The sequence below is a fragment of the Papio anubis genome, chromosome 1 (assembly GCF_008728515.1).
Source record: "Papio anubis isolate 15944 chromosome 1, Panubis1.0, whole genome shotgun sequence".
Classification (NCBI taxonomy): Eukaryota; Metazoa; Chordata; class Mammalia; order Primates; family Cercopithecidae; genus Papio; species Papio anubis.
Genome location: NC_044976.1, coordinates 154226326 through 154252108, shown reverse-complemented (window position 1 = coordinate 154252108; position 25783 = coordinate 154226326). Strand labels below are relative to the sequence as shown.

Sequence of the window (25783 nt, the reverse complement as noted above, 5' to 3'; positions counted from 1 at the left end):
CATTTTTTCCCTATAAACAATGGTAAGTCATAGTAAATTTTTAAATGTGCAGAGTGGCATGACCACATTTGTGTATTAGAAAGATAATATGTGCAGTGGTATAGAAGATGTACCAGCCCAAGGGAGAACAATTAGAAAAGTAAATTATGTCATTCAATGATCCAATGAGAGACTGCTGCAATGACAAAATAGTTCGTTTGGGGCGAGATTTCTGGAATCCAGTCACTAAACTTTGGTAACTAATTGAATGAAGAGCAGAGAGTAGAGGATGAGTTACAAAAAGGAAATGGTTAATGTGAGTTTTTTTAAGGCAGAAGATTTGGTAGATGATACCATAGATTAACAGAATATATATAAAAATGGAAAATGAAGACTCTAAGTTATAATTGACCACAAATAAAGTTGGCGTCCATGCACAGAAATACAGACTGTGTGCATTAAATAAGTAGTGTTCTAGAGTTGACTGATCCTTTGGAAAGTTTTGTAAATGTAAGAATTTCTGTGAATAAACATAAGCAGGCCTGTCAGCAAGTCCAGTCAGGTTGAGATCTAATATAAAACACAAAAAATCTCCAAAAAGTCTCCTAAATCCCAGTCTGGAATTCTGTTTGGGTTGGTTTGGTTTTCTTTTGTAGGTAAATCATGTATGATTCATAGAGAACTCCTTTAGGACTCTGTGATTACACACATGGGTATTGCATTTGGGTCGACAGTGACATAATTTTGTAATAAAGGGTGGGTTGGCAGGAGACATTTCCAGGGTACATGGATACCAGAACAGCAGTTCCAACCAGAAACCGTCACTCTTCCAAAAGATATCTGAGTAATTGCCACATACTTTTTAAAATAAATAAGGAAAAAGGAATCACCTCCCTGATCTACTCTAGAGACACTGTTTCAAGATTACCAGCTAGAGAGGATTCTTAGGAGACAAGAAAGTTTTGGCTACTCTCTTCCAATTTTAAATCTCCAGTGCTACTGCCCAGGAGCTTGAATTTCATTTGGCTTTAAATTGTATGAGTCCTTAATCTATCACCCCTACTTGTCATAAATGATATTCTATTCTTTGCTATTCTTTCAGTAGAGAAAGAACTAAGCTTTTCTAAAATGTAAGTCTAGCTGGGAGATGATCACTCATCTCTTTTTTATTTTTATTTTAAGTTCTGGGGTACTTGTATAGGATGTGCAGTTTTGTTACATAGGTAAACGTGTGTTGTGAGATTTCTCATCTCTTTGTGTTTAGTGACTCATCTGCTATATGTATTATCTCAGACAATATTGTAACCTGGGATAATGACATACATTTTTAGGAATGTAAGTAAAACAATCTCTTTATTGCACCCTATTTAATTCCTCTTGCCCCTTCCAGAGGGAAATTGGGCATCTGCACACCAAAGTGAGTAGCCAGGAGGGTTACACTTGGTTTGAGTAGCTCTAAGCACACAGCTATGACTTACCCATCTTCCTCATGGCCCCCAATCCTACCACACTTTCCTTTGTTTACTGTCCTTTGATTATAAGTTATTTCATAGTGAATAAATGCTTACATCTAAAACATTCCAGGAGATTACACACTGCCAACTTTATTCCATGCAAAAAGTAAGCTACCCTAGGTCCCTTCTATAACAATTTGTCTGTGGTCTGGGGTGGGGACTGGTGACCAGCTCATAGCTTTTTGGTTTTTACCAGCCAGTTCCATATATCTTTCGACCTTGCTACTTCCTATTTAGAATCATCTTTGAGATCAGGATACAGAATTTCAACAAAATGGGTAAATTGCAGGCTGAATTGCAGTTTGGATTGCAAGAATGAAGAGAAAATTCTCAGAAAGTATAATATTCTCTCTTTCTCCACCTACTCCTTAAAAAGGTATTCCTTGTAAGTCACTCCCAGCCATCCCCAATGACAGCAGCAACAGGGAGAGAGGTTTACTATGAAATCATCAGTGCCATATTGGATATAATAGGGAAAAGCTGTTTGACCCCTTGGTTGAGAGTCAATGCATTGCACCAGCAAAGGTAATCAAGTTGATATCTGGAGCTCTGCAGCAACCCTCCTCTTCAGTGTATTACTCTTACCTGAATGCTCAATTATAGAAGTTGAAAATGGAGTTGTGGAATCTGGATTATGTTCATTTTTTTAAAATGATACAGTGATATTTAAGTGTAAGCTTGGTTTTACCATGAAAGGCAGCAATGTAATATGATGTCAACTAAACAGCAAACAGAATCCTCTACTGCCAACGTGCCTCAGGGATGAGTTGGGCTGAAACTTCAGGATCTAGAAATAAAACAAGGTTTTTTTTGGGAAACAGGTATATGGTACCTATGGAAAGATCAGAAGGAAGATAGTATATGTGGTTGCGTTTTCTAGTTAAAGAGGTTTTTATTGTTGTTGTTTGTTTTTTGTTTCTGTTTTTGTTTTTTTGAGATGGAGTCTCACTCAGTTGCCCAGGCTAGAGTACAATGGCATGATCTTGGCTCACTGCAAACTCCACCTCCCGGGTTCAAGTGATTCTCCTGTCTCAGCCTCCCGAGTAGCTGGGATTACAGGCACCTGCTATCATGCCTGGCTAAATTTTGTATTTTTGTAGAGATGGGGTTTCACTATGTTGGCCAGACTGGTCTTGAACTCCTGACCTCAGGTGATCTGCCTGCCTCAGCCTCCCAAAGTGCTGGAATTACAGACGTGAACCACCACACCTGGCCTAGTTAAAGAGTTTAAAAGTAAACTTTGAAAGTAATATCTAAATGTTGCAGATGTAGGACTTACTTTCTCTTTTGTATTTTGGGGCAGTACTAGATCTGTGTTATTGTAGGGGAAATTAAAAGATGCTTTTTTAAAAAGCAGATAGCACCAAAGTCAATGATTAGAGATTTTTGTATACACACACACACACACACACACATATATATATATCACTAGATTTTATTCAAAGGAAGATAAGATGAACTCTCAATTCCATTGGCTGAACTCTCAATCCCATTGGCCACACCAATGGGGGAAATTGGCTGAGATCAGAATTTGACTCAAAATACTGCAGATGGGCACATGCCTCAGGACATCCTGAGGCTGTGTCACAGGCACAAAATTAAAAATAAAAAAATACTGTGGACATTATACATTTTCATACTGAAAAATGAAGCCTTTATGAAAGAAGGCTAGTCGTCAGGTTGAGTCTGCACCCTCCATTCTCCCCTTCTCCTCTTCTTTTACTGGGAAGTGTCTGACTCTCTAACAACCTGGCAACATTGAAAGCTTTGTCCACAAAGCTCAGAAACCTCGTTAGCCTTGTTTTTGGAGCAGGAAGGAAGAGGTAGATTTTGGTGGTGAAAATGTGTTGCAAAAGTTTAGTTTCACTGGCTACGATATTGATGAGAGAATGGCTCAGACCCTTTGAACTGAATGAAATGGAAAATGATGAGTAAGGTAATGTTTCCTGTCATAAATCAAGATAAAGAAAACAGATAGTTATAAAGTTCATCATTTCTGAAAAAAAAAGTGCATGCCAGCTCTGTTCTATGTCACCCAAAGGACTCTCTGCCTTACCTTTAGGACAGCTTATGGGAACACCTTCATCCCATGCCTACTAACCCCAAGCTGGTGGTAGAGAAGATTGCTCTTATTTTAGAAAGAGCTTCTCTATGCTGCAGAGAAGAATGTCTTACTCTTTTCTCAGGGAATCTGCCACCTCCACTTATCTACCATGATAATTATAACAAAAGAGATAAGGAAGTGTCCTACAGATATAAGCCTGGCTACACTCTCATTGGAACTAACTCTGTGCAGCGTATGTCCTTGGAAACCTGGAACCATGTAGCACTAAAATGTGCAGGTGCCCAAAGTTCTACTCCATCTAAAGAAAACTCAACAGTTCCCTGCTTACGTATCAACCTTGTCTCTTTTTTTCAAGTGAAATCATGGGATGCCACTCCAAACCAACTTCTCAATGGTTATGTAGCTCCTACTCCTAATCTTTAACCTGGGACAGAGGTTTCCTTTGTGATGAGAGGTGAATGTGAGGTGATGGGGCCTGAACTGAGACCTAGAACCCATAGTTAAACATTGTGAAGTGTGATCTCTAAAGACAGTTATTTTTTTTCTGACTTTTTCTCTCTTTTTCTCTGTCCTTTATGACTTAAAGCTCTGTCATTAACCAAGCCCTCTTTAGTTTCTCCAAATGTATGTATTACGCATGGCCAGCCAAAGCTGGGAATTGTCCTTTCAGCAGTTGAAAGAGCAAAGCTTTAGATTAGAAGTGAAGGCTCCAAATATGGAGAATGAATAGATGATCCTGGGTTCAATAAGAGGGACTCTCTGGAGTAAACTTGAGGATCAAGATGTTTGATGTTTTCTTCACTAGAAAAGGAGACTATTTTTTTCTAGATGGTCACAAGAATCTTGATATTTGGATGCAAAAGAGGGGAGGAAGAATGTTAAAAGGAATATGATTTTTAAGATTTTATTTTTCTATATGTTTTTTCCTAGTCTGAAGTTATCATGTAGTTGGGTCGATCACAAATAACCTTGGACTTTTTCCCTGAAGTCAAAAATCTTAAAAATATAGATCCCATTAATACCATCAACTTGAGAGAAGTGACTAATTTGACTGAGAATTGGTTTGTTCTGGTGATGACTTGTTACCCTTTATTGTTTAATGTTCCAGTTAAATGGCAAATCTTCTAGTCAGTATGTCCCAGAAGGAATGACAACACCCTGGAATAATAAATTTCTGTCTAGGGAGTGGAAAACAAAACAACCAAGTATGGATCTTGCCTTTTGATGTTTGGTGTGTTCCCACCCATATATCAATTATCACATCTTATCCATATGTGTGCTTTGAATATATATATGCCACTCTTCTCTGTCTTCTGGAATGCAGACCAATATTATATTGCAGATTCTATATATATAAAGATAACAGTTCTCGAAAATTACCCTTACTGAAACCAAGTATAGCACTGATGTGATGAAACAGTTTGGCTATATCTTCTTATGCCAGTTCTCACTCAAGACCTCCTCTTGGAGCCAAAAGAAAGTTAACTGAAAGTTCTAGAGGTTGGCAATTTTCCCTTAATTCTGAGACTGCCTCAGAAAAGGTGTGCGTAACAAAGTAACTGTAAACAATATCCTTCATGGTTATTAGGACAAGTAAATGAAGAATATGAGGCCATTATTCAAAACCTCTGTTCACTTCCTGTGGCTTTTTCAAAGTGTTCCAGCATCAAGTCATGACAAATCACCTGTAGTGAGGCTCTAGTATCTTCAGCAGCAGGACCAAATGTGGTAATCACAGCCTGTACCCCCAGTTGTGTGTTTGAAATAGCCATTGAATAATTAGTATGTTCCAGGTATTGTACTTTCTCTGTGCATGTACTTTTAGCACTGGATTCTCACTGCACCTTATGAAGTAGTTTGCATTATACTGTAGACTAAGAAACTGAAGCTTAAAGAGGGTAAGACTTGCTTGAAGTCACACAGCTATTGAATGACTGTGGGGATTTGAAACTAGGTCTGCTGAGCTCAAATTTCCTTAATACATGGTACCTTCCCACATGTAACTAATGTGCCAGTAATATGTTATTTTCATGTGGTAAATTTGCCTTTTATTTCATTATTAAAATTGATTAGATTCAGAACTTTTGGATACATTCTTTTCATTATTATTGTTTGATCAAGATGATTCATGTTGATCTGTTTGCTGAGGATGAAGAAAAAGATAAGAATTTAGGAGCTTGGGAGTAAGCAGGGAAGAAATAAGCTATACGTATTTCTAAGTCTGTTTCTGAAAAAGTTGTGTGATATATATTTGGATATTTTACCTATATTTGAATATTTTATCACCATGATCAGTATGCTTACCAAATTCCTTTTCTACTTTTCAGGAATTTCTTGTGGCTCTCCTCCTCCTATCCTAAATGGCCGGATTAGTGATTATTCTACCCCCATCACTCTTGGTACTGTGATAAGGTACATATGTTCAAATGGCTTCCGCCTCATTGGAGAAAAAAATACAATTTGCATAACTAAAGACAAAGTGGTTGGAATCTGGGATAAACCTGCTCCTAAATGTGAATATTTCAATAAATATTCTACTTGCCCTGAGCCCATAGTACCAGGAGGATACAAAACTAGAGGCTCTGTACCACCCTACAGACATGGTGATTTTGTGACATTTGCCTGTAAAACCAACTTCTCCATGAACGGAAACAAGTCTGTTTGGTGTCAAGCAAATAATAGGTGGGGACCGACACGACTACCAACCTGTGAAAGTGGTGAGTATGAAAAGAAAGCTGAGTTGGGAGGTGGGGTCTTGCTTTTCTATGCAGACCACGCTTTGTACCCTCCTGAAGGACAAACAGTGTGAACATGTAATGATGGGGGTGGAAGAAGGAAACAAGGGAAAAGGTGCAAGTTATGGCTTCTTCATTTTTCTTCATGGAGGAATATAACTGCTCATTCAAAAAACATCAGTTGAGCAAAGGAATTTAAAGTACAATGGAAAAATGTAATTAAACATACCTAATAATTGAGTAGGGTAAGTTTTGCAAGGATGGAGCCAGAGTTTGTTGGGGTTGTAGGAATAGGGTGATTTTCAACTGTATATCTGTGTTACTATTAAAATGAGAAGAAAGATGGGATCTTATAGCAAAAATATACCCAATGGATTTGAAATTAATGTATAAGTATCTGCTAATACAGTCTGGCACAGGTGATATCCTTCTCTCTGTAGTCTCTGTAAACATGTTTTGAAGTTATCCACTATTTCCCCAAGTCATCTTCTGAGCCATCACATTTCAAATAAATGCCTTTGAAAATAGGGACCTATGTAAATTCTTCATTCCTTTTCCTTTGGTTTGGTTTATGTTGCTGCTGAAATATAAATCTGAATTTGAATTTCACAATTACAAGAATTGGCAATATTTAACAAAAATTATACTATTAAATTAGGTATTTATTTTCTTAATAAAGAACAATGTTGACAAATTTTAAGCAGATTAAAGAGCTGACAAAACTGTTAAATTAGTATAAAATGGGATTGTATTTATTGATCAATTGATAAATAGATAGCGTTGGAGAAAGGAGATCTTATGATAGTCAGAAAGCTTAATGACTGTTGAAAACAAGCTTTTGTAACGATTTAGACAGACGTATATGTATGGACATGGAAGGATATTGTATACATGTTGCTAAGTAGAGGAAGTAAGGCATAGAGTATGTATTAGTTGTACACACACACTATATATGTATCATGCGTAGGATCCCAATAAACTATATTACTAATATCTACCAGGATAGCCCTTGAAATGATAGCATGCTACTTTTGGAACAGAGAATAAGCTTAAGGATAGGGTGAGAATATAGGTGAAAACTGACATTTTTGGTAATTGAAGTTTTTCACAAGGCAAATGTAATTCACATAGTGTAACTAAAAATGAAAAATAATGTACTATTCATGGCTATTTATGGCATAAGATGGATACACTTAAACCATACCTGTTTGATCTTTAAAAGACTAGGTCAAAAGTTAATAACAACTGGCTACCATAGATCATGTGTTATTTATTTAGATCTGTATCCTAAGTCAGCATCTAGATCAAGCTTGTCCAACTTGCTGCCTGTGGACAGCATGTGGCCCAGGATGGCTTTGAATATGGCCCAACAGAAATTCATAAACTTTCTTAAACCATTATGAGATTTTTTTTGCAATTTTTTTAGCTCATCAGCTATCATTAGTGTTAGTGTATATTATGTGTGGCCCAAGACAATTTTTCTTCTTCCAATGTGGCCCAGGGAAGGCAAAAGATTGGACCCCCTTGATTCTAGATTGTGAAGGATGCATCATCTGATGGCTTTTTTTCCTGGTATGTGTGTGCAAAGTTTTCCCTCTGGAGTGTCCAGCACTTCCTATGATCCACAATGGACATCACACAAGCGAGAATGTCAGCTCCATTGCTCCAGGATTATCTGTGACTTACAGCTGTGAATCTGGTTACTTGCTTGTTGGAGAAAAGATCATTAACTGTTTGTCTTCGGGAAAATGGAGTGCTGTCCCCCCCACGTGTGAAGGTACCCTAAATTTACAATCTATTTTAAGAATCTGGGCTGTTCTGTTATTTGCCACACATTTCTCATCTTTGGTTTGTTTTTTAGAGGCACGCTGTAAACCTCTAGGACGATTTCCCAATGGGAAGGTAAAGGAGCCTCCAATTCTCCAAGTTGGTGTAACTGCAAACTTCTTCTGTGATGAAGGGTGAGTGTCAGGATTATTTATGAGATTTAATTCATTTGGCTCGTGTGTGCATGGTGTGGACTATGAAACCTGCAGAAGGTTCCTCTGTGAGGATTTCTGGGCAGCCTGGGGTAGGGTTGTGGGAGGTAATGCTGATAAAAGGAACAGGTGCACACCGATTGAATGAACTTGTCTTGAACTGTAAGTAGAGGCTGCTGTTCTTCAGCACAAACTGCCTAATAGTTCTGAATGACAGTCTTCTGTCTCCAGGTATCAACTGCAAGGCCCATCTTCTAGTCGGTGTGTAATTGCTGGACAAGGAGTTGCTTGGACAAAAATGCCAGTATGTAAAGGTAGGCTAGGCAACGATGGTCTGACAGCACTGCATTCTCAGCTTAACTAAAAGCTTTTGGTTCAGTCATTGCCTTACGGACTCTTACAGAACACAGAACTCCTAGAGATCTTTAAGGACATGGTCTTCACCAAAGCATCCTTATATTTTGCTTCCTCAATTAAAATAGGGTTCCTAGGCTTTCCCCCTTCTGAAAGCTATGTAGACCTTCTAAGTAGGTAGCCAGACCATGTACATAAAGAAAATTGTATATCTGGTAAAATAAATCAAAGGATCAGTAGAGTACATATACTCAGGAATGAAGCTTGAGAATCATACTTCTAAATTATGTTGCTTTAGCTGCCTTGATTGATTCATTATAGATTCAGATATCACTGTCCTAGGATAGTGGTATCAAGGAACATCTGGGGCATTCTTTGTTTTCAGTACATCTATGATCTTGTCATTTCTTTCTGCAATTTCCCTAGAAATTTTTTGCCCATCACCTCCCCCTATTCTCAATGGAAGACATACAGGCAACTCACTAGCAAATGTCTCATATGGAAGCATAGTCACTTACACTTGTGACCCGGACCCAGAGGAAGGAGTGAACTTCATCCTTATTGGAGAGAACACTCTCCGTTGTACAGTTGATAGTCAGAAGACTGGGACCTGGAGTGGCCCTGCCCCACGCTGTGAACTTTCTACTTCTGCGGTTCAGTGTCCACGTCCCCAGATCCTAAGAGGCCGAATAGTATCTGGGCAGAAAGATCGATATACCTATAACGACACTGTGATATTTGCTTGCATGTTTGGCTTCACTTTGAAGGGCAGCAAGCAAATCCGATGCAATGCCCAAGGCACGTGGGAGCCATCTGCACCAGTCTGTGAAAAGGGTGAGTGTTCTGGTACTCAGAAAAGGTGCTTCTGATTTGTTTTCTTGAAAAATTAGAAGAAGGGGTTATGGGCTTTAAGTAGGGCCTTGTCCAGTTTATATTCCCCTCAAATCTACTAAATGGAATCACTATAAATTTTGTAGAGGGCATTCTTATCACCAGCCCCCCACCATTGTTTTATTTTATGGGAATATGCTTGGGAGAATAAATGTTAGGAATCACTAAGTTTCCCATTTCTATAGGGGAAAAAGCCAGGAGAAAAATGCTTGTTTGTCTTAATAGTGACTTCTTAAAAGAGAAGTCATTCAATCCCTCATTCCTAGGGATATATCAGAATCTCCCATAAAAACATACAAGGTGATTCCTTATGAAGGAAAGAGACAGGAGAGGAGTTGCAGCACCCAGTGGAAACTGAACAACATCTGCAGCAGCCTAAGTGCAGAAAACAACAACAACAACAAAAGATTGGGAAACGGTGACCTAAAATTACCCAAAGTTGGTCTGCAACATATGTTCTGTATCATACAGCGGCAACCAGAGTGGAATTGTAGCACGAATGTCAATTTCTTTGGCTCAGTTTCTTTCTGTGGTTGTTTACTTAAGCAGTTATGTTTTGTTTTGTTTTTGTCCTTTCGTTTAGAATGCCAGGCCCCTCCTAACATCCTCAATGGGCAAAAAGAAGATAGACACATGGTCCGCTTTAACCCTGGAACATCTATAAAATATAGCTGTAACCCTGGCTATGTGCTGGTCGGAGAAGAATCCATACAGTGTACCTCTGAGGGGGTATGGACACCCCCTGTACCCCAATGCAAAGGTGCCAGGCCTCAAATGTAGACGTTTTGTTCACTTTAAGATTGCCTTGTATTAAATTCTCATCCTAGTTTCTTTTCTTAGTGGCAGTGTGTGAAGCTACAGGAAAACAACTCTTGACAAAACCCCAGCACCAATTTATTAGACCACATGTTAACTCTTCTTGCGATGAAGGGTGAGTGAAGGTTGACTCAGTCTGACTCAAGTCTGATGTATCAGCACACACTGCAGGCTCTATGTAAGAGTTTGTGTCAGTACACCCTGCAAGCTCTGTGTAAGAGTTTGTCTCAGGTGCTTGCCTGTCACGTGGTTATGGAAGTGTCTGTCATACTATTTTTCCATGCATGGAAGTTATGCCTGTGCAATGAGAGGTTGGTGCTGATGTTGGCCACATTTTTGTTGTTATTGCTTCTTGGCCTGAAAGTAGTGAGTCTGCTTGGGAGCCCATGACTCTTGCTTAACTTAGTGGTCACCTGATGGCAAAATGACATACATGACTCTGTCTCTAGGTACAAGTTAAGTGGGAGCGTTTATCAGGAGTGTCAAGGTACAACTCCTTGGTTTATGGAGATTCGTCTTTGTAAAGGTGAGTAGCAAAAGTGATACAGGAGCTGAAATAATGTAAGATCTATACATTTCCTGGGAGATTTTTGTTTTGGGACATGTTAGGGGAATTAGAGTATTAGATTATGTTCTATTAATTTTGCCAATAGTTATGGTTGCAGTTTTGCCATGCCTTTCTTTTGCTACCTTTTTCTTCACCAATAACTTAAATGTACTTGGTTATTGATTCTATTTTGTGATTTATGATTATGGGAATAATGACAGCAGTGAGTATATGAGCCATCATCTTAATTTGGGTATACACAGTTTAATGTAGAGAGTAAAGGATTGGTGTCAGATCTGAATTCACATTCTGTCTCTACTGCTTACTAGTGTGAGACCTTGAACCAATTGTACAACTCCTCTGAAACTCTAGCCTTTCTTCTGTAAAATCTGCATAAGACTACAGACTAGGAAGTCCAGAGAATGTAAATAAAAAGTAAAAAGGGCCAGGTGCGGTAGCTCACACCTGTAATCCCAGCACTTTGGGAGGCCGAGGGGGATAGATCATGAGGTCAGGAGATTGAGACCATCCTGGCTAACATGGTGAAACCCCATCTGTACTAAAAATACAAAAAATTAGCTAGGAATAGTGACATGTGCCTGTGGTCCTAGATACTTGGGAGGCTAAGGCAGGAGAATCACTTGAACCCAGGAGGTGGAGCCTGCAGTGAGCCGAGATCACAACACTGCACTCCAGCCTAGGCAACAGAGCAAGACTCCATCAAAAAGTAAAATAAAATAAAAATAAAATTTTAAAAAGACTACAGATTTCAAATTATTCAAATTAAATTGTACCATTGCTACTTTCTAAATGAGGAAACTGCTTATCACAAAGTAGGTGCTCATTTAACAATAAGTTTTCTCAGCTAACCATATAAATTATATCAGCTGTGCACGGTGGCTCATGCCTGTAATCCCAGCACTTTGGAGAGGCCAAGGCAGCCGGATCACAAGGTCAGGAGATCGAGACCATCCTGGCTAACACGGTGAAACCCTGTCTCTACTAAAATACAAAAAGCTAGCTGGGCATGGTGTTGCACACCTGTAGTCCCAGCTACTCGGGAGGCTGAGGCAGGAGAATGGCATGAACCCGGGAGGCGGAGCTTGCAGTGAGCCGAGATCGCGCCACTGCGCTCCAGCCTGGGCGACACAGTGAGACTCCATCTCAAAAAAAAGAAAAAAAGGAAAGAAAGAAAGAAAAACTATCATATCACCTCAGCCCAAAGAGAGTACTCAAGAAAGCCTAATTCTATTCCCTTGTGTCTTTTATTCTCCTATTGCCTAGTTAAGAAGAATTATTCTTTTAATTAGCAATTTACTATTGGGCCTAAACTCATAATGTGATATTAATCAACCACATTCACTTTTAATAAAGATTTTCTTTCCTATGAAATGTGTCTAAATTGAATGTTACATACTTAATGAGCTTTCACATAGCTCACATCATGAAAATGTACCCATACCATCCAGGAAACAATAGATTCATAGCCAGCATCATTTCTGTTCTTTGGTGTTTAATACAGGAACTCAATTCTACAGTATCTTTTCATCTCTCTAGAAATCACCTGCCCACCACCCCCTGTTATCTACAATGGAGCACACACCGGGAGTTCCTTAGAAGATTTTCCATATGGAACCACGGTCACTTACACATGTAACCCCGGGCCAGAAAGAGAAGTGGAATTCAGCCTCATTGGAGAGAGCACCATCCGTTGTACAAGCAACGATCAAGAAAGAGGCACCTGGAGTGGCCCGGCTCCCCTATGTGAACTTTCCCTCCTTGCTGTCCAATGCTCACATGTCCATGTTGCAAATGGATATAAGATATCTGGCAAGGAACCCCCATATTTCTACAATGACACTGTGACATTCAAGTGTTTTAATGGATTTACTTTGAAGGGCAGTAGTCAGATTCGTTGCAAAGCTAATAACACCTGGGATCCTGAAATACCAGTTTGTGAAAAAGGTAAAAACCCAATAAGGGGGAAAGAAAAGGAGAGATTTACTTAATTACTCTTGTTTATTATCTCACACCCAAAACCGCATCATGGAAAGAGGCAAGAGGGGCACAGATTACTTTCCATTTCTTCCATCCTGTAATAGATGTTCTCTGTGGTGTGTGTGTTCATGCGAATGCCCACTTGGATCTGGGATCTATTCAGGGTAGATAATGAGAGAGCCTTCTTAAAGAGCAAACAGCATTCAGTGGTGAATTTGAGCTTCATGATCTTTGGCAGCAGAGTTTCAGATTGTCTGTCCAATGTTATACACTTAGTGTTCTTCAGTAGAAATTCCTCCGTGTTGGTATTTATGTAGGGAGTTTTTCTCTTCAGGCTGCCAGCCACCTCCTGGGCTCCACCATGGTCGGCATACAGGTGGAAATACGGTCTTCTTTGTCTCTGGGATGACTGTAGACTACACTTGTGACCCTGGCTACTTGCTTGTGGGAAACAAATCCATTCACTGTATGCCTTCAGGAAATTGGAGTCCTTCTGCCCTGCGGTGTGAAGGTACTTTCAGTTCCAGAGTTGTCCTTCTCTTTGATATGAGACATCTATAAATACTGTAATTCCATCCTTGCTTCTCCAGAAACATGCCAGCCTGTGAGAGAGGATCTTCAAGAACTTCCAGTTGGTTCACGTTTGGAGCTAGTTAATACATCCTGCCAAGATGGGTGAGTATGAAATGTTCTATTCTGAGAAAAGGTCTCCACCTCGTTTTGTGGATTAACTCGACCTTCAACTTGTCTTGGTGGAATCCTTTAGAGGCTCCTCATTGTCACATGCGTGGAGAATATGAGGTTCCAATGGCCTAACTAGCAACTCTGACTCTTCAGTCCTCTCTTGACATGGAAAGGGCTTTGCTTAACTCAAAAGTAGTTTATTTATTTATTTTTTTTTACTTGGAGGACCAAGAATTTCAACTCCTCTCTGCCAAAGTTCTTATTTAGAAGTCCCTTTGTGCATGTGGTTTGAAGAGATGTGATATTGGGAACAGGAAATGCATTATAATCTGTCTCTCTGTAGGTACTGGTTGACTGGACATACTTACCACAAGTGTCAAGATGATGAAAATGGAATTTGGTTCAAAAAGATTCCACTTTGTAAAGGTAAGTTAGAAAAAATAAAAGCCTGACCATGGTAATGGAGGACTAGAGAGGGCAGGTTGCTGAAGAACTAGTCTACCACTGCTTTGGCAGTCTTAGGGATCTCCCTCATTGGAGGTTAGATATGAAAAATCTTATGGTGTTGGTCAGCATGGACACTGAGAAACATTGTCAAGTAGAAAGTATTTTCCATGCATCTGCTAATTTTGCTAATAACAAAATACATAGCCCATATTCCTAGGTCATGGGAACATAGCTGTATTTCTTTCTTCCTTTACACTTTATTTTCTGAATGTTTATGGAGTATATAGTACTCATATAATCACATTGAATAAAGTTGTTTTTTAAAAAAGCATAATCCATATTCCAAAATTTAAGTTATTTTTTGTTATGTGAAATATATGCAGTTGCATATTGTCATTTGTACCTGAATGAAGACCGCTTACCTTGAGGTACTAGCTGAGGCAGAATTCCCTAAATCTCTTCCGCAGTTATTCACTGTCACCCTCCACCAGTGATTGTCAATGGGAAGCACACAGGCATGATGGCAGAAAACTTTCTATATGGAAATGAAGTCTCTTATGAATGTGACCAAGGATTCTATCTCCTGGGAGAGAAAAAATTGCAGTGCAGAAGTGATTCTAAAGGACATGGATCTTGGAGTGGGCCTTCCCCACAGTGCTTACAATCTCCTCCTGTGACTAGCTGCCCTAACCCAGAAGTCAAACACGGGTACAAGCTGAATAAAACGCTTTCTGCATATTCCCACGATGACATAGTGTATGTTGACTGCCATCCCGGCTTCATCATGAACGGTAGTCGCATGATTAGGTGTCATACTGATAACACATGGGTGCCAGGTGTGCCAACTTGTATCAAAAAAGGTAAGATACTTGAAGAAATAAATTATGGGATGTTGTACAGAGTAAAGAAAAAAGGTTTTGAATCTGCACTTGACATTCTGCCTAAAGAAAAGCATCTAAGAGCTAAGGCCATTATATTGTTTTACAAGATATCTGCCTTTTCCTATCTTCTCACTTGATTGTTTGTTTTCTCTTTCCTTTCTCAGTGTATTGAGCAATAAATAGTACATGAAAGGATAATGGCTAACTTCCAAATTGATAGAGTCTCCAAAACTGTTATTCTTATGACTTTAGTATAAGAAAAATGCACATACATTTTTGGCAAATGATTGGCAGTAATATTGCTAATAATTTGATATTTAAGGCTATGTTGCCAGCCAGAAAGAGAACTTTGGGTGTTCTGGAGAATTAATTGGGCCTCCAACCCATTGAGTTGTCTTTCTTGTCATTGTAGTTATCATTTGGCAGCCTTATTCCTGTCCATGACTATCTACAGCAGAGGCTGCTGATTGGCTACCCAAGAATTGGAACTCAGCTCCACAGAATGGTTGTCTTTGGCCAGCACAGTAATCTTAAGTGAAACCCATCTTCAGTGGAAGATAAATAGTGAGCTTGTGAGCCAAGAGAGCCCCCTTTGCTTCCTGGCAAGGCACCAGTAACTTGGCCTGAGCAGTGGCTGCCACTTTTAGAAGGACAGGGGCTCTCTGACTTGTCGTATCTGGTGGCTTCACTTCCTAGCTCTCGTAGACATTTGAAAGTGTAACCCTGTCTGCTGTTTAAAGGGAAAAGAAAAGAAAACTGTTGGCTGATGGATTACCATTGTAAACTGTATCCGTTAATGTTTCATTACCTTATTTTTTAACACTTTTCTTCAAATCATGTTGGCTGTCAGTAGGAAATGCAGGTCTCCGTCCAGTGTTGCCGGTCTGGGTGGAATGAATGAGTGTTTCTGGACACCAGTTAGTTGGTTTGTTGCCTCTGGCCTTCCTGTATCGCTATCACCCAGAAACAGTGCAGGCTATGTGTTTCTCTGTGCTGAGTTAAAGACCCTTTCTTATTGGTGTCTAAGCCTTCGTAGGGTGTCAGCCTCCGCCTAAGACCCCCAACGGGAACCATACTGGTGGAAACATAGCTCGGTTTTCCCCTGGAATGTCAATCCTGTACAGCTGTGACCAAGGCTACCTGCTGGTGGGAGAGGCACTCCTTCTTTGCACACATGAGGGAACCTGGAACCGACCCGCCCCTCATTGTAAAGGTGCTTTGTCTATTTTTTATTCTTATTTTTATATCAAATTTGTGCCAAAGTTGGGTACTTTCAACTTAAAATAGCCAAAGAAATGCATTAATTGCCTCATTACATTAAATGCTTTAATTAGATCAATACAGTCATTAATCTAAATATTTCAAAATAATAAAAAATGTCTCAGGCTGTAGTCTATCCGGTGAATGACCACTTATGTAGTCATTTACACATAGAAAGTTGGAGTATGTCTGTAAATTAAACAACTATAGCACGGATTGTATTTATACACTGTAGTTACAGTTATGATAAGTGGGTATTTGATAAAGTACCAATAAAAAGCACAGCAATCTTTTGAGAATATTTACTGAGCGTTGGTGGGATTATGGGTACATTTTTATAAAAGTTTCAGAAAGTCATTTTCATTATCATAAACAGTGCTTATGAAATATGACTAGTAAATTAGTATCTAGTATTTGTTGATCACTTTTTACTCTATGCCAGACACTGTGCACAGCACCTTACATGCATTATTTCATTTAGTCTTCATGAGAGCCACATGAGGTTGGTGCCATGATTATCCATGTTTCATAGATGAGGTTTCAGTAGCATGGAGAGATTTAGAACTCACCCAAAGTCACACATCTAGGAAGTACTAGAGCCAGGCTTCAAATCCAAGATCTCACTGTATGAGTCCATTCTCACACTGCTAATAAAGACATATCCGAAACTGGGTAATTTATAAAGGAAAGAGGTTTAATGGACTCACAATTCCACATGGCTGGGGAAGCCTCACAATCATGGTGGAAGGTGAAGGAGGACCAAAGGCACATCTTACATGGTGGCAAGCAATAGAACATGTACAGGAGAACTGTCCTTTATAAACCATCAGATCTCATGAGACTTATTTAGTATCACAAAAACAGCACAGGAAAACCCACCCCCATGATCCAATGACCTCTCACCAAGTCCCTCCCATGACACATGGAGATTATGGGAGCTACAATTCAACATGAGATTTGAGTGGGAACACAGCTAAACCGTATCACTCACACTAATGATGACTATACCGAAAAGATGAAAGAAATGAGAAAGCATACACTTGTATGAAGAATTAGAGAGCAAAACTAGAAGCAGAAAAAAAAAACGGTAATTCAGAATAATTAGTAATATTACCAATTCAGCCCTCACCATTTCTCCAAGAAGCCATTAAAATTATCCATCACTGTTTGGATAGAAACTGAAGCAAAAACTAAAAAATACAATCTGGCTTAAATTACCCAGAGGTTATTGAGATAGAGGGCTGACAGTAAAAGATTGTGTCGAGGATATTGTCTTATCCTATTTCAGTGCAGCTTTCCTTACTGAGAGTGAAACAGGTTGGTTTTGTAAATCTTTCTACTAAGGGAAATCTCTGTTTTCTTGGTAAAAGACCAAAATTTGACTGTGCTTGAATTAGATTTCTTTAATTTCAGAGGTAAACTGTAGCTCACCAGCAGATATGGATGGAATCCAGAAGGGGCTGGAACCGAGGAAAATGTATCAGTATGGAGCTGTTGTAACTCTGGAGTGTGAAGATGGATATATGCTGGAAGGCAGTTCCCAGAGCCAGTGTCAGGCAGATCACCAATGGAACCCTCCCCTGGCGGTTTGCAGATCCCGTAAGTACCATGGGCTTCACCGCCGCTTGTAACTGGCTAAAGGAGAGAAGAGAGTGAGGGTTTCCCAAAGTGTGGAGAGTCCTGGGTTTTAAATTGACATAGGTTTGTGACCAGTGGTATAATTACAGAGGAACTTGAAGTCGGTGGTCTATTCTAGAAAAAACACAGCTTGGCCAGGTGCGTGACTCCTGCCTGTGATATCAGAATTTTGGGAGGCTGAGGCAGGAGGATTACTTGAGCCTAGGACTTTAAGACCAGCCTGGGCAATGTAGTGAGACCTGGTCTCTATAAAAAAATAAAAATAAATAAATAAATAAAAAGCCAGGCATGGAGGTGTGCAACTGTGGCCCCAGCTACTTGGGTAGCTGAGATGGGAGGATCACTGCAGCCCAGGAGGTCAAAGCTGCAGTGAGCCGTGATTGCACCACTGCACTCTAGCCTGGGCAACAGAGTAAGACCCTGTCAAAAAAAACAAAAGGAAAGGAAGGAAAAGGAAGAAAAGAAGGAAAGAAAATAAGAAAGAAAAAGGAAAAGAAAAAACACAGCTTTCTTAGGAAGGGGAAAGTGAAGAAAAGAAAATAGAGAGAAACACTAATTTAAAAGGAGCAAAAATGTGAAACCAAGCAACCTGACATTTTGAAAGGAGTTGCCGCATAGACCACCCTACATGATGAATCTGAGTTAATAAGTGCTTACAATTTGACAGGGAACAGAAATAGGTTAAATAACTAGTTGTTACAGTTAATATTTGCATTCTAACCTGAGAAATCTCTGATTATAAAGTTGAGTATTTTGGTTTTGTCATTGGTGAACTCCCCCAACCTACTTAGAGTGGGAAAAAAAAAAAAAAGGCCCAGTGAGTTGTTACATAAAAAGCAAGTGGGTATAACTCAAGGTTCCAATACATCTTTTTTATCTGTTTGTTTTTTTAAAAAATGGAGACAAGGTCTCATGATGTTGCCCAGGTTGGTCTCAAACTCCTGAGCTCAAGTGATCTTCCCACCTTGGCCTCTCAAAGTGCCAGGATTACAGGCATATGCCACTGTGCCTGGCTCCAATACGTCTTTTAAATTGACTTGGAAGGGAGCTAGAGTGTTGATTTCTGGGACACTACCATGAAACATGGGGCTACATTGAATTATGACACTAGACTGATAATCATTTTCATGATTTTGTATTATTTTTAGGTTCACTTGCTCCTGTCCTTTCTGGTAAGTCTTCTTAAATACTGGAAGAAAAGCTCTTATAATGTTTTTTAAAAATTGTAATGCTAGAAGTCTTATATCCTATCTGACGATAATATTTAACTCATAGGGGATGTTCTTTTTTTGGTGTTTTAAAGATATTTCAATGTACATGTCACATTACAAAATGTTACTTTGGCATAGAGTTGGATAAATTATTTGAACAGCCAGCTCTTTCTTCTTTTTAAATTGATACTTTAGTTTTTATTAACTCTTGGTCTTTAGCTTGATTTGGTCTGTTGAAATAGGCAGGCTTCTGCTGCTGTAGTAAAATATATTTCACAGCTGAGGGTTCAATGTTGTTATGCAAAATTATAAGAACCTGGTATCCTGTGCTCCTAATTTCTATTCTTGAGATTTCTCTCTTGTCACCTCAGTGACAAGATTGTTACTAATAAAACTAAAAGGAACAGAAAAACTCAGTGAAAAGTTGACTGGAACCTTGTGGTCATATGCTTGGTGCTCTAGATTAAATGTGGACTGGGTCAAATCAGAAAAACCTTAAACTCAACTATGATTATTTAGGAATTCAGTGTTTATGTCCAAGAAAGGCTAAGTATGAGTCACATAACATTTTCCTCTCCACTAGCAATAGACCCCACAATCAGCTCAGAACAATGTAGGTGATAGTCTTCTGGCATTTGATACTTGCTGGATTTTTCTTCTAGGTATTGCTGCAGGTTTGATACTTCTTATCTTCTTGATTGTTGTTACCTTATGCATGATATCAAAACACAGAGAACGGTAAGTTCAGATGCAAATGCATGCTTGACCAACATGCACAAATGGTTTTGGCTTCTTATCTGAAACTAAACACAGAAGCACAAGTTATGTGAAATAAATACTGCAGTGTGATAACTAAATGAAGTATCTCGTGCTATACAAAAGGAAGACTTTTCTGTAGTACTTAAGAGATATCAAACACTTAGCTTATTTTATTGAATGATGTTTATTCAGACAGGATATTGTAAATAAATCTAGAGAATAGGAAAAATATCCCAGTGGGAACAAATGCAAATATTTTGGTGTATTCCTACCTGATCTTTTTCGTATATTTTTTCTCTCTTTAAACTGAAATTTTGTCATTTTCATCTTCTGTCTTGACTTTTTTCATTTAGACTCATGTTTATATTTTTATGTCTTTAAGTCATGTTTTCAGTTACTAAATAGCATATTATTCTACTCTGTGTATTTATGTGTGTTAAGTTGCTTCCAAATTTACTTTGATAATATACAAAGATATGAGTAACACCTCTGGCTAAACCTTTTTTCACACCCATTTATTTCCTTAGAATAGATTTCTAGAATTACTAAAGATAAGTGCATGAGCATTTAATATACTTGATAACTATTGTCAGATGACTTGCCAGAAAGTTTGTTCTTAGTAATAGTTAATGAATATGTTGTGTTTCTCAACCCCTTTTCCTGCTTCATTGATTTGCCTGTTCTTCCATTACAAACCACTTTGTGTTTAATTAATACTTTTATGTTATTATATCTGGTAGGGCAAGAATTCACACTACAATTTTATCGGACTTTCCTCCTGTTCTCTTCTGTTTGTTCCTATAGGTGATTTTTAGAATCATTTGTAATTTCAAAAAAATTGTGATTACATTTAAGTCGATAGATTAATTTGTGAGAAACTGGCATCTTTTCTGTAATGTCTTCCCATTCAGAAACATATTAGGTCTTTCCATTTGATCAAGTAATCTTTTCTCTCCATTAGTCATTTTCATGATTACTTAAATATTAACTGTATTACTAGGTTTCTATGTTTTGGTATGTTGTATTTTCTTATCCAGAAATTAGATATATTTTACATATTATTTTTAATTATTTTTAAACACCTGAATCCATTGGGAATTTATTTTATGGTATGGTAGCTGAAGTAAACCTACTTGTACTTTTTTTCTCTATATATTCAATTTTTTCAAAACCTATTTTGAGTAAACCATACCTTCAACATTGGTTCGTAGTTTTCTTTATCAGATAAAGCACGCTTATTCAATTCTTATGTACACTGGGGCTTATGTCAGAGATATCTGACATAGATATGCAAGATAGATCATATTCCACTGATCAGCCTGTCTCTTTGAGCCAGAGCTACTCTATTAGTAAATGTAGCTTTATAATAGCTTTTTCTGAGATATGTTCCCCCTCTTTAAAACTATTTTGAAATTTTCTTCTATTTATTTTTGCAGATAGGCTATAGAATTATTTACACCGCAACTACACCTCCCACACCCTAGAAAAATAAAATAAAATGTTAGATCATTGATAGGAAGTGCCTTAAATGTACATATTTATTTGGGAAGAACTGACCTTTTCATGATATTCACTATTTCCTTCCAGAAACACCAGATGACTAATTATTCAGATGTTTTGTTATATCTCAGTTAAAATTTAATAGATTACTTCATATAAGCTACATAGACATAAAAGTATCTTATTTTTATTGCTTTATAAATAGAATCATTTTTGGTTATGTCTTATAAGTAATTGCAAATGATATCTAGGAAAGTCTATCTTTATACAATCATTAATTCTAATAGCTTTTCAGTGAGTTACCCAATCATCTAAGTAGAAAACTGTATTTTCTACCAATTATTATTATTGGTAGAAATAATTTCTTCCTCATATCTACTGATTATACATTTTCCTTTATTGGTTTTTGTCTCATTTCACTGAGAAGAATTTTAAGGAAAATCTTCAATACTATTAGGGAATGTTGGCATATTTTAACCTTTATTTTTAATATAAAGCCTCCTGTGTTTTATCACTAAAAATGATGCTGCATCCTTTTTTCTTTTCTATGTTACAGAAAGTGTATTTCTAGTCACAAATATTGTTTTTCCCTATTTAAAATCACTGAAAAATCTTGTTTCCCTTCTTTAATATATCTTTTATATCACTATAAATATTTGCATACGTTTTTAAAATACAAAAGTAAATATGCTTGTTGTAGCAAATTAAATAGTTTATAAAGAAATTGAATAGTCTCTTCCACTGCACAACTGCTGCTGCCTTCAAGTCCAACATGTTAAGTTGATAGATATCAGCGATTTGCTGTAGACACTTTCATATGTTGCTCTATCTTATATATACATGCATGGCTTTTAAAACATTTGAGCAGTAATGTTAGAGAAATAGAAGTCACGTGAAAAGAGGTAATGACCACGTCCAATTCATTCTTTTCTTGCACAACAACAGCTGAGTGCCTACTATGTCTTAACACTATACTAGGCTAGAATAACAAAGCCTAGTAGCATATGGCCTGTGTCATCAAGGAGGTCACAGCCTGGTAAAGGAGGACAAGCATGTCACTAAACAAGTACCATAAAATAATGTCGCCATGGTGGATTATATGATATTTGGTGAGGATGCAAAGCAAATGGTTAATATTTGGGAGTTTTAATCAGGAAAAGTTTCAATGTGGAAGAGATGTTTCCGGTGAGCCTCAAGAGAGTGTAGACAAGGAGAGAAAGGCATTCCAGACAGAAAAAGCAGTTTGAATAAAGGCCCAGAGGCTTGGCTTTCCATCATGTATTGTAAGAACTACATAACCCATTTGAAATGGCTAGGAAATTGTGTGTGTGATGGTGATTGAAGGTAAAAGTGGCATAGCTTTAGGTGGAGGCATGCCATTAAAGGAAGAAAAAAAAAAAAACTCTGACACATAAATCTTGTGGAAGCTATAGAATACTGATATGTGCAAAGGATATATTTTTAGCAAAGCATACCATCAGGTGTTGGCCTCAGATGTTATATGTGCATAGGTTCGTGAGTCTTTGTGCATGCTAGTGTTAGGGTGGATAATCCAATGAAGTCTTACCAACTCTCAGGTAGCTCAGACTGGGGAGATGACAAAGTCATGCCACCTAAAACATGTCACCAAAAAGCTTCAGCAAAATTCATTTAGTGTGCCAAGTCCTCTGGATCTATCATTTACCCTGCCACCAGTGCCATCTGATGCCATAGCTCAGTTATGTAATTCCTAGTCTAGGCTCAGACATGAAGGGGTTGCACTGAAACTATGTACTGAGGGTATCTACAACCTGGGCAGTTTGTTCTAGGCTGGGGGCGCGAGGGTAAGGGCTGCCTCTGGGGTTCTGGCTGTGCTGTACAGTTAGCGTGTACTTAGAGTATAGAGTTTACCAGAGTGTGTGCCACACAACCCTGTTTTCATGAATGACTTCAGAAAAAAAAAAAAAAGGGTGTTCTATGGCAAATAAGATTTGGACATACTGCACACTGTATTTTTTTCTTGTGGAGACTCACAAGGACCATGAGAATATTTAATAAGAGGTTCTTTGCTATCAAGAGGACAGGATTTCCAGGACTTGGTGACATGCTGGATGTGGGGAGAAGGAGGCACATAGAATGGCTGACATGAAGGTGATGACGTGGACTCCCTGACTCATTAAAAGAGGAGGGGGGCAGGTTTGTGGGGGAAGATGAGGAGTTCGTTTCTGACCTGTTACTTTGAGGTACTCATGATTTAGGGTTGGGAGAAGGGTCTGGACCCAGGTGGGTGAGACTTAAATCAAAATGGAAGCTGTGGGACCAAAAAGGACAGAATAGATAAAAATTGGGATGAGAACAGCCCTCAGAAGAACAGTAATGTTCAAAAGGCGGAAAATGAAAGAAGAGAGGCAGGGGGAAAACTAGGAGAGAGTAATGTCACAGAATTCAAGGAGAAAAGGGTCTCAAAAAAAATAGGGATGTCATTTGCAGGGCCTTCCTCATAGGAAGTCATAAGATAATTTCAGCCAAGAGTAATTAGAAACATAAACACATAGAAAATACAGTCTCTATCTCTTTCCTTCATGCTACTGAGTTTGCTCTCAAGAGCATTGCATGTGTATAAAAATTTGCAAATTTGGGGAATGCTTACAAGTGCAAATGATTTATAATGTTCCAGTCTAATTATTGTTTATTAATATGATTATATCATGTACTATACTTAAGTGCCTCGATTGATATGAACCAAACATACCTGTTGAACCAGATTCCTAGGTGTCATTCATTTGTTTTATTTCCATTTGCTAACCCACTTCAATTGATTTTCCAATAATTGATATAGACGTTTGAGTAGCCTGAAATGCTTTTTGTAAATGAGATGAGTAATCATTTAAAAATGAATGTCTAGTGACAATATTAAATATTTTTAAAAGCCATCTAAACCTTTGAAAGATACTATGCTATTCTTTTCTAGTCATCTAAGATATTGTAACAAAGCTTAAATCTCACATCGACTTAAAAATTACTGTTTTGTAATCTTCTTAACGTATCTCCTATACACGAAACTCTTCAATATTGTAGTGAGTGACGTGGTGACAGTATCCTTAGCGGTATTCTTTCTTCCCCAGTAATTTTGTATTACCTTATTTCAGAGCTCTACATGGTAGTATCATCACATTTTATTGTCTTTTAGTAATTCTGGCAAAGTGGTTTTAGAAACACTATGAAATATATGTACTTTCAAAGAAGGAAAGTAAAAACATTCTCTTCAAACTCGTTTAAAGCTTTTAAGTTGGACTAGAAGATTGAGTCCCAAAAGGGCAAAGTTATGATCAAATTCTAAAATAAGAACGTATTTTTGCTTCTTTTCTTCACTTTGGAAGTTGTAGTTGTTAGTCATTAAGCGTCCTGGTTCTAGAGTAAAGCTGTCTAGTGTCAGCCTCTGACTTGAACACTTACAAGCCTAGATCATTAATTTTTTATGTGCCTTTCCAAAAAAATGGAATTACAGTGTTTACACCTCATAGGATAAAAACAATAAAAATGAAATCATCACAGAAAACCAAACATTGCATGCTCTCACTTATAAGTGGAAGTTGAACAATGAGAACATGTGAGCACAGGGAAGGGAACATCACACACTGGGGCCTTTCACCGAGTGGGGGGTCGGGGGAGAGATAACCGTAGGAGAAATAACTAATATAGATGACAGGTTGATGGGTGCAGCAAACCACCATGGCACATGTGTACCTATGTAACAAACCTGCACATTCTGCACGTGTACCCCAGAACTTAAAGTATAATTTTAAAAAATGAAATCATCCACAAAAGTACTTACCATGTGTTGGGAATTATGGAAAGCAAACAACTGCTACATTGAATCATGGTCAATGAGTAAAGATACTACTTTTTTCTTCTCCTGTTTAGCAATTATTATACAAATACAAGCCAGAAAGAAGCTTTTCGTTTAGAAGCACGAGACGTATATTCTATTGATCCATACAACCCAGCAAGTTGATCAGAAGACAAACTGGTGGTATGTAATGAAATGGAGATATTATTAATTTACGTATAAAATTTCCTTCAACTTGTATTTATCAATAAGCATAGCACTCATGGTATATATACGTGCTTCTTACTATTGCACAAGTCTTCAGTAATCATGCATAGCAGTTGTTCATTTACCTACTTCATATTGCCAACTAATGTTCCAATTTTTTTAATCCATTCATCCATTCAATAAATATTAAACTAAATAGCAAAACAACTAAGAATAAAATAAATAAGATGATAAGCATTATATAGAGACATAATAAAGTAGGCAAGGGGGATAAAGAGAACAGGGTGGTTGCAAGGGAAGCTCTTATAAGAGAATGTCGTTTGAGCAAAAACTCAAGGGAAGTAAAGAGGCAGGACCAGGCATGGTGGCTCATGCCTGTAATACCAGCACTTTGGGAGGCTGAGGCGGGCAGGATCACTCAAGGTCAAGAGTTCGAGACCAGCCTGTTCAACACAGTAAAACCCTGTCTCTACTAAAAATACAAAAATT

At 38.1% G+C, this 25783-nt stretch overlaps 1 protein-coding gene across 3 annotated transcripts in view; it reads left to right on the top strand.

Annotated features, from left to right (window-relative positions):
- The window catches only part of CR2 (complement C3d receptor 2), a 38771-nt gene that overhangs the window by 8852 nt on the left and 4136 nt on the right, over nt 1-25783 (top strand). Inside the window, exons 2-20 of one of the 3 annotated variants that reach the window (XM_021932361.2) lie at nt 5886-5970; nt 6157-6275; nt 7882-8070; nt 8155-8254; nt 8504-8586; nt 9053-9460; nt 10101-10277; nt 10358-10448; nt 10783-10859; nt 12438-12845; nt 13213-13389; nt 13469-13553; nt 13906-13988; nt 14477-14869; nt 15918-16103; nt 17564-17749; nt 18937-18960; nt 19662-19737; nt 25162-25270. In XM_021932361.2, the coding sequence (XP_021788053.2) occupies nt 5886-5970; nt 6157-6275; nt 7882-8070; nt 8155-8254; nt 8504-8586; nt 9053-9460; nt 10101-10277; nt 10358-10448; nt 10783-10859; nt 12438-12845; nt 13213-13389; nt 13469-13553; nt 13906-13988; nt 14477-14869; nt 15918-16103; nt 17564-17749; nt 18937-18960; nt 19662-19737; nt 25162-25252 (3038 nt within the window). In that variant the 3' untranslated portion in view covers nt 25253-25270. Of the gene's footprint in view, nt 1-5885; nt 6276-7881; nt 8071-8154; nt 8255-8503; nt 8587-9052; nt 9461-10100; nt 10278-10357; nt 10449-10782; nt 10860-12437; nt 12846-13212; nt 13390-13468; nt 13554-13905; nt 13989-14476; nt 14870-15917; nt 16104-17563; nt 17750-18936; nt 18961-19661; nt 19738-25161; nt 25271-25783 lie in introns of all 3 variants that reach the window. The other 2 variants (XM_021932310.2, XM_021932333.2) reach the window with 2 other exon arrangements.